The 17,370-nt window shown below is 38.3% G+C and overlaps 1 protein-coding gene across 2 annotated transcripts in view; it reads right to left on the reverse strand.

The window, feature by feature from the left end:
- The window catches only part of NME7 (NME/NM23 family member 7), an 89,718-nt gene that overhangs the window by 41,931 nt on the left and 30,417 nt on the right, over positions 1 to 17,370 (reverse strand). For both annotated transcript variants that reach the window (XM_059837962.1, XM_059837963.1), the window contains 2 exons: positions 15,012 to 15,219; positions 11,954 to 12,059 (listed from right to left, as the gene is read on the reverse strand). In XM_059837962.1, the coding sequence (XP_059693945.1) occupies positions 11,954 to 12,059; positions 15,012 to 15,219 (314 nt within the window). The remainder of the gene's footprint in view (positions 1 to 11,953; positions 12,060 to 15,011; positions 15,220 to 17,370) is intronic.

Below are 17,370 nucleotides of genomic sequence, written 5' to 3' on the forward strand. Positions count from 1 at the left end.
AAGAATTAATCATAGAAGAATACCCTGTAATGAATGACAACAGCAGGATGTGACTCCTGGTCATTAGATCCTTTTATTAAGTAGTCTTTCAATCGCAGGATATTTAGCACTGCATAAATTTAGGAGATGAGAATAAAACAAAGCTAGTATGGAAGTTATAGCATGCTCGAGATACAGCCTACTAATACCTGTGCCATGGGACTGGAGAGCTTCCTACCATATTTAAAGGTCAGTGGTAGCTCTGAGTAAATAAGACTGAGGGTTGAAAGGTTTTCAAATGAAAATTAATAAAAACCCCCATGTCGCTGAAGTATTTGCTATCATATTTTCATTCTAAGGTTTGTGTAGAAAAGCCTTCCCTCTACAAAACACTGCATATTTCTTCCAAAAGTCTTACAACTACTGAAGGGAATATCTGAGATTTCAGTGCATACTCAGTCCATGCAGCTCTTTGTGTTTAGAAAACACAGAAACAAGCAGAGGCAAATACAATTCCTGTCCAACTATACTGTTCCACCATGTTTTGGTGAAAGTTTCCTTTTAACACTCCTGTGAACCCAGAGGAAAAAAAAAAAAATCCACCTTTTTTTAAGATAAAAAAAAAGTTGCAATAGCAAAATGAAGGGTCTTGGATAGGTTTGCCCAGGAAATGCAAGATCACATCAGAGAGAGAACTCAAAGCTCTGATTTCTTTTTGTCCACCTCGCTGCCTTCAGTCTTGTTTTCAGAGATGAATGGGCATTTTGTAAAGAGATCAAGTGACTGGCTGGGAAACATACAGGAAATGAATAAATAAATTGAATAAATAAATAAATTTAATTAATTAACTAATTAAATATTTGAAACAGCATAAACATTTCCTCATTCTCAATCTTCAAAGAAAACATTCTGGTCAACTGCTTCACCAGAAACCAGCAAAGATGAAGAAAGGGCACTGGCAGATAAATGGTCACTGTCACTTGCAGGGAAAAAGCTATGAAAAAGATAAGAGACAGCTGCTTTGCCTGACAGATATCTATTTTACACTTTATCAGTCAAGAATGGGCAACTTGCATAGGCACTCTAAGCCAGCAAGCATCTAATTAAAATACATCAACTTATGGGGTATTATTGATTTGTGGTGCAAACAAACTCCACAACTTTTGAGAAAGTTGTAAAGCCGGTATGTTTATTACAGTGCTGGACGCATGCGGCAATCGTTCCCCTAAAATGACACGCCTACCTCTGGGAACTCCAGATCCAAAAGGATCCCTCTCAAATACATATGCATGCAATTTCACAATAGGTTCATACATATTCATTCTACTGATTTCAAGTGACATTTGCTGCTAATTCTTCTTTATCAGAAAGAACTCCTGGGTCATGTTGCCCTGCTCACTCTGTCCTTCAACTGAAGCAGTTTCTCCGAGCCCAGGCTTTTTGCGAGAACAGGCAGTCAGACTAAACAGCTATGTTTGCAAGCTGCAGACTTAACTCAAAGATGTACATTTCACCTAAATCAAAATGAATTTCTACTCTGGAAAATTTCCACTCTGCCTCATTATGGAGATCTGCTTTTTACAGAACTTTTGTCTTCAGCAGTTTTACAACCTACAAATAAAATCCATGTTTAAGAGAAGCAAAGGGGGACTCTATTCAGCTTTATGAGCTGTTTCTCTACTGAAGTCACTAAGACCTATCTCTTCTGTAGAGAGGGGATAGTCTCCTTTAACAATAGAAATGAAAGTAGGAAGACTACTTGCATAAAGGTCTTTAATACAAGGTTTCTTTAATAATTGTGATAAATCTATCAAGATTTTCCTCTATATTGTATTTCTGAGCTCACTCTCACTCATCAGAGCAGCAGAGCACTTTGTTGCTCCGGACAGACTGCCCATGTCTGCAACATCCAAAAGGCTTAACCAAAGGACTTACTGTCACCACCATTCAGACAGATAGACATCTCAACCAAAAAACGCAAAGTGCCGTGAGGAAGAAGGGCCATGAGATTTCATTTATGTTTGCAAAGCAGGATGTTAGCACCACTTCCAAGATGTGGAAATTGAGGCAGAGGAGCATAAGCAAGTTGCCAGTAACAGCACAGATCCACAGATCCAGTGACTTGCTCTCCCTTCTCCCAGTTTAGGCAATCCACGTATCACTTCTCCTAGGGACACTTTCCTTCCAAATTTTACCTGAACCAAAATAGAAACAAAAAGCACAAAGGCAATCCCCAAGCAACAGAAGAATGCAAGCTCAAGGCTCAGCTTGGAATCTGAGGCTTTCAGCCAGTTACATGATTGAACTGGGACGTATTCTTTTCTTTGGGGGCAGATAAGGCTCAGGAAAATATGAGCTAATTAGAATGCCATTTCAGCAGCTTTCAACAGTTCTTTTCAACTTTAAAATCCAAATCTGTAGTGAAAAAACAACTTTCTAAGGACTCTTCATACAGGGTCAGTGGATGTTTAAAATGTGATTACAGTAAGAACACAAATCAAAGCCACAGATTAGGCACCAGTTATGATGAATTTTCAGTCTCAAAGCACAAAAGAATCCCAAGCATTACTAAATGCAACTGAGGGAATTCAACACTAATCCAAGCAAAAACAGTGAAAGAAAGGGAGCACAGGCACACATTTTTTGTCTGCTGGGCAGTATTATATTACTACATACCTTGTACAGGACATAATAATCTTCCAATATAGACAGAAATAATTTTCAAATATATTTTAATCAGGTAAAATGTAAAAGTACCAAGACTTCCTCAGTTACATTAATATTATATTATATTATATTATAACATTACATTACATTACATTACATGTTGTTGCTTTACAACATACAGTATTTGAAAATTGTCCTTCATTAAGAAACAGAAAGTAGCAGGGAAGACATCAGACTGAAAAATGTTACTGCTGTTTGCAGAATTATGCATTGGGATAAAATAATACAGTTTAATGCAAGTCACTTTTAACTTTAATCAATGAGCCACAGCAGCTGTGCTACTGGGATCTTTCAGTCCCAGTGCACTATGAATCACCAGACCTAGGACTAAGAATGCTACAATCTCTTCCATTTGTTCTTGACCTGTTTCCTAATTTAACCATTCCTCTAAATAAAGCTCATTAGGCAAGATAGCAGACTGCTTTCAAAGCAAGGGAAGAACTAGATTCCTCATCTCAGCTTCCATATGTCATTTTTTAAAATCCTTCCAATAATTAAAAATAATTCCTCTTAAACATCAGGGGGTTTTTGACATGAATATAAAACCTGCCATGACTGATCAGACAGATGATCCACCTCATCCAGTAATACATTTCTAGAAGTAACCTGTACTGGGTGCTTAACATATCACTAACTAAAAGTAGCAATTTACTTTCATGCCTTTTTGTGACATTTTGAAATGCAATTTTGCTTCATAGGATAATGAAATAATCTGATTCTTTACTGCCAAGTGGTAAGGTCCTATTTCAAAACTCCAGAGAATCGCAGACTTGACTCCAAGCAAAGTCCTTTTTGAACTCTAGAAGATGGAAAAGAGGGATTTAGAGTTGGGCCCTCCTGCAATGTATTTCAGTAGAAGTTCTTGCTAATCTTTGTTTCAGACAACGTTAAAAAACACTGGGCAGTAAGTAAATGACAAATGTCCTTCTCAAAAAGTGCACTTCTTATCATTTGGTCAACCTATACCCTGAAGAACAACGTTTCTCTCTCTTTTCTTCTTTTTCTACTTAGGAATAACACAACTTTAGGCATTTTTACTATGCAGCATAAAAACACCATTTTTAGACTTTCCAAAAGTTTGGTCATGGTGATAATCTATAATTATTGGTCTCACAGCCCCACTGTGCACTGTGTGAAAAGGGATATGCAGTCATTTTTGCACCTGTGCTCTGGCACACCAGGGAATGACAGAGGGTCTCCTAAGTGACCCACTCTGGGCCAGCAAAGGAGAGGGGGATCTCAAAAGCTTCCCAGGCTAGTGATGAGGAGGGAAAGAAAAAACCCGTGGATACAGATGGGAGAGAGACGAGCATGTGAGGAAATGCTGAGAGAATATTGTTCATAGTGATAGTGTCCAGGATTTTCCATTATCCCTCATTTCTGTCTAGGTACTGTATTAAAGGAGAACCTTCAGAACTTTGAAGGGCAGTTTTAGACATTTATGGAGAACTTTGTCAACACTGCAGCACTGGTGAAAACCTTTACAGAAAATGTTCATTTGAAAATACTGAAAGTTAAAGGAGTGAAAACAAAGATATCACCACGGCCTTACTGGAAAGTAGAAGTCAGGATACTGCTAGCACAAGAAAAATTATGCATGCAGATATTAAATTTCAGGGGGTCTTGAAACCAAAATGACCAAGTATGTAACAAATCTGAGAATGGGAACTGACAGATTCAAAGGGGGTGAAAGGTTCAAAGGCTTAATTTCAGCTGTAACTTTTTGAACTGCTATGAACAAGGCAAGACCACACATGTGAATGCCAGACAGAGCATTATAAGATGCAGAATGATGACAATCCATAGGGAAAAAAAGGTATTCTGGAAATTCTTGCCTGGGAACAGATGGGAAAAGTCACACTCAGCACTCAGATACAAAGGGCCATAGAGAAATTCAAGGCAAAGATCAGAGCCAGACTACATGAAGTATCCAACAATTTGGCTGGGCAGTGTGAACCATCGGAGAAGAGAATTTGGAGAAGAAAGCAATATTATGAAGAAAAGTCAATATTTGTGCAACAATAAATTGCAATTGTGCAATATTTTGAGTTCAGTTATGCTGAACTCAAATCTGCAAAATAACCCAAAACCCAGAAAAGCTCAGTTTTCTGTCTTTCTTTGTTCTTGTGTTAAGAGAAAGTTTCAAAAGAAATACCCAGTTTGATTTGCTCTTTCTTTCATGATGTTCATTACTTTGTACTCCTTTAGCATATCCAATCAGATTTTATTTTTCTTTAAACTTAAGAAGATTATTGGCAATCAATCATTCTGGCTAGTAGAATATTTCTATGGCTACAACAAGTTTCATTTATTTTTGCATATTTTTAAAGTGTGGAGAAAACTAACATGATATTTTAGCTGAGGCTGTACCACTGGATTATATGAAAGCATCCAGTATTGCAATTCAAACCATTCACAATCTTAGTAACATTTCTTTCCTTTTCTCTGGTTATCCCTGTTGAACACTGTGCATAGGACTTCTCATTAATGGTTACAACTACAGAGAGGAAGTGGTTAAAATTACTCCTTGGAATGTGCATTAGCCCATAATTACAAACAATAACTTTACTATTTCACTGTTGATTAAATTCTGGAGGTTAACATCTTCATGTGATCCCCTACAATCTGAAAAGTTCATCAACTCACCGTTCTAGAACAATAGTAAATACACTGTAAGCTCTATAATTATTTTCCACTTGGCAAAAGACTATTACATATTCCTATATTCTGTACCTTGGCTGTCTTCAGATCCAGTATCTTGCCTTTCTCCTGACACTCTGATTTGAAAAGGGCAGTAAAAGAAGAGACTTCAATATATTTACCTTTTGCTCCAAGGTACAATGAGTTAGATTAGGCATGGCCACATTTTTTTCATTTTTCTAAAATGTTCTCAAAAATTTCTGGTAACTTCAGGTTCCATTACATCACCAAACATCAGGCCAGTGATACACTACAAAGTATTTCTAATGATTACATTAAATCTTCTTTTTTCTAAATTAGTAAATATGCTCCTATTTTGTAAATGTACTTATAGAAAGCTGTATATCCCTGTCCTTCCTATCTCGGGTTAAATAAATTAAACCCATAAAGCTTTAACTGGCTAAATCTCTTATTCTTTTGCTCTCTTTTTCTGTTCTTTTTGAAACAGAGTGCCCAGAAACTGGATATGATAAATTAGTTGGATTTTCATTAAGCAGAACCAGTGGATACATAGTGAACACAGATTGTGCCTGTTTCATCACTATACCAACAACTTCTCAAATTTTTCCCTGAATCTCTGCCAATTCTTCTCTTTTTTATATCTTTGCATTTATTTTCTCTTCTCCACAGCAGTATTATGCGGTTTATATTCAGTTTCATCATCTTTGCATCACATAATTTCTGTAATTCATCATGAATGTTCTGATGTTCTGTTCACATCCTTCAAAATTTCAGTAGGCACTCGGTACCATGTGTGAACACTGCAAGCATGCTCTGTCCTCACCTATTCAAGCCATTAATGACAATATTGACAAGAACTGGTCCCAGGATGCCTGATAAGACTTCATTTGTAAAGCCCTTTTAATTTGACATGCTCATGTCCAGCCCAGCATTCAGGGAAACATTTAAAACTATGCGGAGGCCTATGTTGGAAAGATCTAAACATACAAATTACTCCACTAAAGGAAAATTCTGGTTTCCTGACAGCAAAGAACTTTCACAAAGGCACTGGTAACCAAGTGAATTACACTGCTATCTTACACTGTTTTACCTTCCTTTAGAGAAAGCATACTTGGAGAATTCAGAGATCGATATAGCATATTTTCCTTCACCAAAGACATGCTGATAAATGTCCATCAACCACTGAGTGATTTCAATGAAATTATACACTCCTGATTCAAGGAATATCCAAGAATATCCATCATTGCAACTACAGCAAAGAATTAACAACACAAATGGAAGCGTATGGATGACTGATCTCATGAAAGCTAATTTTTTTTTTTTATTCTAAAAACAGTGATGAAGTGGCAAAGTAGGTTGTTTTCACTTTAACTACTTTTTTCTAGCTTCTCTAAAGAGAAAAAAATCCAACCAACCAAAAAAATCCCAGCACCACCAGACACCACCAAATGCTTCAACATCCTACATCGTATATATATTCGAGGAAAACACAAGAAACAAACTGCACTTCATTCGGCATAAAATACCTCTCCTCCCTGGGCAAGTCTGTCTACAAAAGAATGCCTGCAGCAGAAAGCAGTGTTTTACTAGTTAGTCCTCACATGACTCCAGCACTAAGATTGCCATGTTGCATGTGAGAATACCCTGAGGTCACATCTCAAACCATCCACTCTGAAGTATCTGCAAAGATTTGTGTTCATTCCACAATTATTTTTTTTCGCTTCCATATTCTATCTGCAAAGAATAATTCCTTCCACACTTCAAATCGCTAAGTGCATTAAGGCTAGCACTGATGTCCCTTGGCACTCAGTCTTGCAGACAAAATCCAAAGAAAGGTTCTGCCTACAATGGGGTAAACTCCACAGCATCTGCACTTCACCTTTCCTATTATCTGCAGACAGAAGATGTACTTTCAGGTAACTTATGAGAAAATTGCACTTCTCATTTTTTCTCAAGTCAGTTTTCTGAAAACCCTCTTCTAATTCTAGGTCTCCTGAAAATAAAAATACTTAATTACTCAAACTTATGCCTAAAAGAGTAAAAAAAAGCAAACAATTTCCAGAGTTTTTATACCTAATGAATACAAATTGCCTTGAGAAAAAACTATGAAATAGATAAGTAGTGCTGAGAGTGATAACAGATTTGCATCTCGACTATACAATCCTCTTTTCCTTTTCCAGCTTATTCAATTTCCTAACTACACACATGTAAGTACACTTAGCACTATACAGAGGTGAACTGAACATTTTCATAGTCATGCCTTCTCTCTTTCAAAGAGCAACAAGTGTATTGTGTGTCAGGACAGTTCTTCAGTTGTCTGCAGTCAGATAATCCACTACAATGCTGGATTCCCATGCTCTACAGTCCTTTCCTCACTCTCTCTTGTACAGCAAATTCACTTGAGATTCTACATAAGTAAACCTTGTTTCTGTACTTGCCTGAGACTGAACTACCATCCTTGGTATTCTTTTTGTCACATTTAGATTTGTCTTTGGAACTACAAACTACTCTCTCAATTGGAATTTTTCTGCCTTTGCATAAAGAAGGAAATATGATTCTTATGATTTCCTGTCATGCAACATTTAGTTAATGAATGTAAAGTTCTGCAACTTTCTAAAGCCGTCCACTAGCTACTAAGTTAATACAGAAGAGGTCTAAGTTTTATCATCCACTCAGAACAGGTCTAAAACCACATTTCCACACAGTATCTTTTCCACTTGGCAAGAAGGTATTCCTGCTCCTTTTATTTTCTACTATTTCAATTTTCTTTAGTTGAAGAATACTGTGGAAGACAGCATTGTATCTTTTTTAATTAAGAGGGAAAAGGATTTAACTTAGCAGAAATGTTAGAACAAAATCTCAAGCTTAACACATACAAGGAGAGCAAACCTGTCTGGGTAGACAGTCTCATGCCCAGGACCTCTCAAAACCACAGAGGCTTCCTTTTCTTTAGGCAGCCTTTTCAGTTTGCATATTACACGCTTCTGACCTCAGTCTTTATAGCCTGATCAACTCTATTTTAAAATAGAATTTTAATTTTCCAGGGAAGAAGCTAAAGGCCACATCAAAGAAACTTTAAACCTGTCACAAAATACCAAAGTCTACTTCCTACAGCAAACATGACTAAACTGTTACACATAAAAATATTAAAAGTTAATCCCACCCAGTGATCTATAGGGTGCTATTTCTGCTCACAAAACAGTCAAATCATAACTGTCCTAAGGGCAGTAAACTGATGTTTACCCATTATGGTGAATTTACAAGTTTGGCTTCTGAGCACTAGTGCCAATACCTCCAGATCTACTAATATGAAGGGAATTACAAAAAGAGAATGCTTAAGTGATTGCAACTATGATCTTGTCTCTCAAGTATCAGAAGCACAAGAAGCAGGAGGATTACAGAACACAGACCAACATTAAAAATTTCAAATTGTTAAACAACTTAACCATACAATCCTAGAGCTGTGCTTACTAGTTACCATCCTCCTTGACTAAAAACTGGTCTCAGGAGAAGAGGAGGAAACTGAAAGACACTGAGAAGTTAACAGATTCTAGAGGGGATAAACGCATCATGTCTCCCTGATGTAGCCCTGGTCAGAACAAATTTGCCTGGAGCAGCATCGGGTTGCTTTTGCATTCTTCTAGCTCTCAGTGAAGAGGAATTGCACTGCTTTGCAAAGCCTCTTCATAGTTAAAATACAACTACCTCACTGCTGCCAGCTAGGGAAGTTCTCCATCTCCTCTGGGAGCATGCACCAGGGAGCTCCCTAAAGCTGTCTAGTCCAGAGCTCTGGGCTGCACTGCCTTCCATGGCCTACCCATTTCTGATCCTCCACAGATGTTATGCTGACACCAAACTGACACAATAGCTATGGCCTTACTTCTTTAAGAGACATGCGCGGCACACATTCCTAGAGGGCCAGCAATGCCAACATTACAAGCGCTCTTGACAGCTGAGGTTAAACTTCACCGTAGTCCCCCAAGACCCTTTACCAGGCCAGGGTTCCCCTGCAGCCTGGCAGACATGCTGACATTCCTGCTTACAGGAATTCTCAGGTGCCTGGGCACTGCACCAGGTCCTGCTGTGGTTGGCTGGGCTGTGCTGCTGTGGCTGCCTAGGACCAGACACTTCTGTATGTCCATCAGGAGAGAGGCAGCAAGGCCAGAGATTAAACCAACACTAACTTTCCTCTACTTTATCACTGGATAGAAACCACCTGTGGCAATGGAAGTAATTTCCTAAGAGTACTGTGCCCAAGAATTAACTAGCATAAACTGGAGATTCTGAACAACACATCCTGAAAAGTACCCTAGTTTACAGCTGCCATTAAAGCAAATCATCTTCCAGGACAGAAAATCAGGAAGATTTTTCTTTCTAAGAATCAGTTATGTAACAGACTCTGTAGGAAAAACAAACACCGGGGAAAAGGGCCAGAAAGCAAAATTCAAATAATTAATTCAGCCAAATGTCTCTACAGAAATAAAGACTAGATCTCCATATAAATTGAAGTACGTAAGTGGAACTTCATGTAATTGTAAATATGTAATGAGTAGCTTATATACATGGTAATTAGATAGCCAAGTTCAAAGCCTCAGCAGTGCATAGGAAATTGCAAAAAGGTTTATTTTTAGATACTCAATACTGAAAATTTGTAGAGCACAAATCAAAACTCCAACGCAAAAGAGGCTCTGATGCTTTGACCCACATGATTTTCTCTCCATGTCTCTGGCTTTGCCAAACCCTTTTTCCACTGTGCAGCTTTTGCTTTACTTATTAAACTATCCTTATCTTAACCCATGAGTTTCCTCACTTTTACTTCTCCAATTCTCTCCCCAGTCCTAGAGAAATGAGCGAGTGGTGGGTTTGGTGGCCAGCTGTGGATAAACCACAACAGAGCGTTAAAACAGTTTGCTGACTTAGAAAAGTCAGTTCTGATTTCTTTATTTTTAAAGGTAGTAATCACAGCTGTATGGAGGGAGAACGCTCACACAAGGTACACTTTTTGTCTTTCAAATTTTAGTTGCTTTTTGGCAGCTGTACTCTGACTTTCCAGCCCTCTGTGATGTGAGAAAAAGGACTATATAGGGGACGTTAAGACCAGCACTCACACTGCAAAGCTGGATGTGCACGCACATTTTTTGTTTACCTACATTCATACCTCCTCTCCTCACCACCCTCACCCTCCTACAGGCACTCACACACCCAGAGGGATGTGCAAATAGGGTCACAGTTTGTCTTCTGGCAACTCAGAAAAATTCAGAGAAGTTCCAGAAATAAAAGGAACAGACAGCACACTGAAATCTACAGAGATGAGTAAGACTAAAAATAGGAAGAGAAAACCTGAGTCTGAACCACTATATGTAATAGAAATTTTATGTTAAGTCTAAAAAAAAACCAGTCCAAGCCATCCACTTTGCCATTTTTACAGTCAAATGAAGGACCCTAACAATCCTGCCACAGAAAGGTTTGTCCTCTGCAAACATGTAGCTGGGTAAAATCATAGTCCCAGCTGCTGCCCATATTTCTGTAAAAGGAACATCGCTGTGTCTTTGCTGCATGGCAGACTTATCAGCAGCAGATATCATGCAAGGTCTGGAAGAGATAACAAGCAATAATCAGTAGCAACCTTGAAACTCCTTCTCGTGAAAACCTTTTTTTTATTTCAGCAAGCTCTCTGGACATCCCACCTGAGGTGTGAAAGGCCTGGAAACTGCTCCAGCCACTTACGCTGTTTCAATTTAAGCTATCCACAAATAAGTGATTAGAATGTTGCAGTGTGCTCTACATCTTACTAAGAAAAAACTCTATGCTCTCACATGGTGATATTTATTCTGCATTCAAAAATACTGTTTCAGTGCCTGAGTCAAAATATTTTACTGCACTCACTGCTCCTACACATGCTCCTGAATCTAAGTACAGGACACATAAGCGAGGTTATTTTTGCATGGTAACAGCAGAGCATTAAACATTTCCAGTACTCATATGGCAAACTCCCAGGACATTCTCCAGCACAGAAAGTATCACAGAATCCACCAAATGCTTTAAGTCTTTAGCTCACTTTTATAAACGAGCCTTTCCTACTTTCCATCCCCACCGCATTCAGCAGAACGAGATTCATAACAGCACAAATCCCCCTTTGTGAGTCATTTTAATCTGATCTGGTACTGCCTGAGTGGAGGGCCCTGGATCATGGCCAGGTGTCCTGCTTTCACTCTCCTGGGAGGATGTTAACCTCCAGCAGGTAACTGTGCTGGGCAGATAGGAGCAAGGACATGGGAAGCTGTCACAATAAGATATGTCACACCTCACATAGGTTTTAGTCTTTCTATTTTTTGCCTCTCCCTTCTTATTCTGAAGTGAACAGGTATCTGCATGGAAAGCACATGACCCACTCACTCTTCGTGGAAATGAACTGCAGAAATACTAAATGTTTATGAAAGACAAGGTATCTGCAAGCTTTTCCATGTGAAATACACCCTGTGCTCCTGTGCTCACATAGTCTCCTTCTCCCAAAAAGAGGGCACAGGAATGGTCATGGATACAAGGGACACATACTGCTTTATCCTCTGCTATCTGCATTGCTTACCTTCATTAACAGCATGAGGCTTAATAATGCAACAAGTACAGTTTGTGAATTTGGCACTGCTGACTGGTCCACGACCTCCACTGGAGGGAAAGAACAACTCCAGCTCCTGAAAACAATTGTAATTAAACACATTTTAGATCGATCTAGGTGCACACATCAGCTTTTATCATGAGTAACAACAACATCTGAAGTATCCATAATCACAGAAGATAAACCTTTAGTGCAGATTTTTTTCCTACAAATACTTCTTCCCTGAAGCATTATCTCAAATGTATCTTTTCCTCTCTGGCACCATTGCTACAATCACAAAAACAGGATTGGAGAATTTCTTGCAATGCCTTCCTTTACAGTTCTGCAATGCAATCTGTTCACACTCGGAGCACTCAAAATGCTGATGCAACAATAATTTGGTAGAGGTGCTACCAGCTTTACTAATGCTCTCTCACTTTCCTAAGTATCTTTCCAAATCCACTCCCTTACACACATATTTTATTTTTCCTTTTTTTCAAATCATCTTTTCCACTGCATAAGCAAAAATACAACTATTATCCATTCTCAGTATGTTTTCTTTCCATATACAAAACTGACCTCCTTCCAAATTGTTTACATTTTCTTCCTTTCATCTTAAACAATTAAACTTTCTCTAAAATTGCTGAGTCACTTCTCATGCCTTATTGGCCCTATAATTTTTTTAAAAGTCTTACTGAATTGAAGCTGATGAACTCAATTGCTTTGATTTCTCAGATAAATCAAAGGAACCTTTTTGCCTTCGATTTCTTTCTTCCCACCATCACTATTTAGGCATCAGATACCTTGTGTCTTAGACCATATCGGGGTGAACTTGGCAGTCAGGTTTCTTTCCTCAGTGATATTTTTTCGTTGTTCACTGCCAGCTTCACACTTTTTCTATTACCATTTACTCACATATGTTACACAATCTGCCAATCAACAAATGTGCAAAACACAGGTTCCATTTCATACCTATGGGTCAAATTCAGTAAGAGAAATGATAATTTCTATTTAAGAGAAAATGTTTCCTCCAAGAAATACGACTATCAAATGTACTTGATTTTTTCCCATATAACAGTAGCGATGCTAAAGGCCATTTCCTGGAATTGTCTCCCTTAATTTACTAGCTCAACTTAAATGGAATAAGCTCACATTTAGCTCATAGCACTTCAACCATTTCTGCTTTCAGAATTACACAATTCAAACTTGTCGTGCTTTGCATCTTGGACAATGGATCCTGGACAATGGATCTTTCAACAGAAGGAAAAATCGCCTCTTTTTTTCTGCTGGCAAATAATCTACATTTTAAGTGGGCGCACCTGAGACAATAGGGTTCATTCCTTACATCCTTCTACTGATAAAATGCTGCATGATTCAAGGAACTTGTCCCACTCTATTAACTGCTATTTACTCTAAAATAAGCAGACAGAAAAAGGCAGTAAAATATGTGTAATAGTTAACACTTAGTTTTATCCATTAAATTCATAAATGGAAATTAACTCAATAATGCTGAAGGACTTGCATAATGAAAGGCCAAACTATAATCTTGTGGAGCCTTAAGAAAAAAAAAAAAATTTCCATACCCTTTATTCCTGATCTAAAGAAATTACAAAATTTGGCCTGCAGGGAGACAGCAGCTTAGAGTGTATCAGAGACATTCTTTCAATTGTCATTTGGCCATCAAAAGAACAATGCAGCTTTCCACTCTAAGTGTTCATCTTACAATACATTCATTAAATGCGGTTGAGACTTCAGTTTTCTGTCAGGAGAGTTAATTTAGGTCCCTTTATCGTGTATTTCCTTCTTTTCAGCAAATCTTCTGCAGGCACAGCCAACTAGTTTCCATAGCAACTGCTATACAGCCATATAATACTAGGCCTACTAAATTAATAAAGGCACAGGCGCACTAAATTTAAAATTTTGTTTGATTTATTAAAGATAGGTATCAGTAACACCACAAAGATGCACACACCTGCAGATGTTTAGCAAAATAATCCCAGTGTCATAAAAATGCTGCAGATGAACGGGGCCTTTGGACATCATTTCAAAAAAAAAGAAATGCAACAAGAATAACAAACTAAAACCTAAGCACACACTTATGCTTCTAACCAAGAATTTATGCTAATAGATACTCTTTCCTACACTCTCAGCTCAGAAGCTGGCACAGTTGTCATGGTAGTACGCAGGAAAAAAGAGAAACTTTCACCTTTATATTTGAAGACATCTAACTATTTAACCAGAGGTCTCTCTGCAGCTGTGCTACTGCAGCTGTTCCAATTTAAAGAGGGAAGACTAGAATCAAGGAAGCAACAACTGGTATCTTTCCTCAGTTGAAGTGGTTTACAGCTGAGACACCACAGTGACACATCAATAAACCATGAGATAAACATTTTTCTTGCCATCACTTATTAGCATATCTATCCCACAACAATGCACACAAATGACCCCTTAATTCTATAGAAATGTTAATATCTATTACCCAGTCCCAGGGCTTTTTCTTAGCACTGAGAAAAGAAACATGGCAAACAAAGCAAAACAGAACCAAACTCCTCAAAGCTATGTCCACTGTGTTACCTCTCAAAGCACAAAGCACTAAAAAGTAGCCTGGTTTTTAATTTTTCATTCTGAACAATAACAGCAAAGTAGGCTGCGAGCAGAGCAGTAGTGACAACTGTGAAGGAGAACAGATGTGTGAAACACAAGAGGGCACAAAAAGATTTAATTGTTTAATCCCTTTCTTTTTATGACCAACATCAGTAGACTATAGGTAGATTACACAGGCTATTCAATTAACTTACTGTTTGTGATGTACAGGAGACATTAAAAATGGCCCGGCATGCTCTCCTGATCAAAGCACTCAAGATTTACCTTTTTGATAAACAAGATTTTTCTTTTCAGACAGTTTATATTTCCATGCTAAACAGGAGCACATGAAGAATACGTAAACTAGTTCTGAACCCGTGTAGAGACAAAATGAGAAATTCCTAATCCATTTGTTAGCAGATAAAAGTAAAAATAAACCTCAGTCAAGAAAGAGTCTAAAACTTACTTTAGCAGCTAAAGCAACTGAATCTGGGCCATGAGTTGCATCTCTGAGGCCACAATGTCCAAAGCTCTCTGAGATGCTGTCCAGTGTATCACTCTCAGTCGTTGTAGGGTTTGCTGGCCCCACTATTGCTCTCCACTTACTCACTGCATCATCTCCTAAGAGCTCCATAGCAAGGATGGGGCCACTCATTATTAACTGGAGAAGCTCACTGCAAAATGGAAAGAGCACATGGTGATCCATGCTACAAATTAAAAACAACAAAAAACTTGACCCAGTGGAGATGCTCAGAACTCAAACTGGAAAGACCTGGAGCAACCTGATCTAACTTTGAAGTTGACTCTGCTTTGAGGAAGAGGTTAGATTAGGTCATGTGCAGACACTCCCTTATTATGGTTGTAGAAAAAAACCAACATGTAGCTAATCCAAACTCACTCAAGCTACTCTGTAGAGTCTTAGAGTTCAAAAGAATTTTTAAAGGATCAGTACTGGAGTCCTGGTAACAGTGAGAGAGAGACCCTGGTAACCACTTGTCTAACAGCTTTTCTCTTCTGCACAGCAGCATTTCAAGGCTCTCATACATGACTTGGATGTGTACCCCACTGACAGAACATCAGCACTGCTTTCAAGCTGAACTCCCCACTGCCCCACAGATCTCTCCCATGGATTTTGCCCAGCCAACGTAAAAAGTGGGAGCGAAGGGGAGGGGTTGAAAATTTGCATGGGAGAAGGGACTTACAAAGGGAGCTATTACATCTTGGCATTACACAAATGATTTTAACAGGATAAATCCAAGCAAGAAGAAGAAGCTGTCAGAAGCAGCCTACCTCCTGTCCTGACCATCTCACAATAGAAAACAACCATCAAAAATTGGTAACCCAAACATTCCATTTAAAAACTAAACAAAACACCAATAACTATAATTCAGTATTTTCACAAAACATGCATACCAATAAGCCTGTCTTTTCGCTGTTTGGTCTGGACAGAACCAACAAAGGAGAACACTGCCCCTGAATTTTGTACTATTTTGTTTAAAAGAAGAGCTTTACACAATTATAATTGTGGATGTGCATGCTTCTCCAACTACCTTCTTCCTAATGATTACCAGTCAAGAAGAGAAGAGAAATCCTAGTAGTTTTTTGAAAAAGAAACAATATTAAAACTATGAAAAGTTACATAAAGAAACAACACAATAAAAAGCGATTGGATGTTAGGTTCTGTTGGTCAGAGTCTGCTTGTTTAGGACAGTTAAATAGTACTCACACATACATCCAAGAAAAATGCAATTTCTGCAATATTATTTACTGTGCAGACTAATCCTTGAATATTCTTTTTAAAAAATTTCTTTAATATGAAAACCATTATTTTCCAAAAAATAGAATTGTTATTTTTCCTTACTATTCACTAGACTTACATCGACTAGTGAACTTGCAGACGAAATCTGAATTTAAAGACAAGATACAACATTAAATATGAGTTGTAGATTTCACATTTTACTGCCTTGAAGTTTCTTGTTTCTATTTGATTTGGAATGCTCCAGAGCTATTTATTTCTAATTTAGAGAAAAATCCTATACAGAAGATGTAGCCAATAGGACTGTAGGATGGGAGACAGGCACATCACAGTAGAAAAAGGCTACAGTTCCTCAGACAATTACCATTAGTATAGACAGACATCTGTGAAATAACACTTCAGGCAAAATTCTTGATTGTTTATCAACATATTCAAGCAGGCTTACTCAGTAAAGAAAATGCAATTCCAAATCATGCATTCTCTGACCTCCAACATGGTCAGACTTAGCCTAGGGCCATGTCTCTCTGAAGGGCTTTAGATTGGACCCACAACAAATCAGCTGCTGTTGCTGGAGAGCATCTGGCAATGCTAGTTCTCAAGCACTTTGTGCCAGTACTGAAACCAAGTCTTTTAACCACATCAGTGCAAACCCATGCACCAACATGGCTGAAAAACACAAGGCACCATCTCCCTAGAAGAGCCAGAATGCACAGTGGGGAGAGAGGAAAAGAAAGTTGCTGGCACTTTCAGGGAAAGCAGAAACGATTCAATCTCTGGGTCATGAGCATCCATCTGGTCAGTTATGGAAAGACTAGGGTTTCTCACATCAGGTGGAGCAGTCTACCATCATGCAAGTTTGACATTTGTCCAAGGGTAGCAGTACAGTAAAAACTACCCTATGAACTATCCTTTCAGTTATTTATTATTTGGAATACTTGTTACCAAGTCAATTCTTACAACTAAGTGTTCTACCCTGATCCTGAAGATAGCCCTTCTGTTGGCTTTGAAGTTTAGACCTGCTAGGAGCATTTTCACTTCTGAGGGACAAAAGACATTCCCCTGATACCAC

This window comes from Haemorhous mexicanus, chromosome 2, assembly GCF_027477595.1.
Source record: "Haemorhous mexicanus isolate bHaeMex1 chromosome 2, bHaeMex1.pri, whole genome shotgun sequence".
Lineage (NCBI taxonomy): Eukaryota > Metazoa > Chordata > Aves > Passeriformes > Fringillidae > Haemorhous > Haemorhous mexicanus.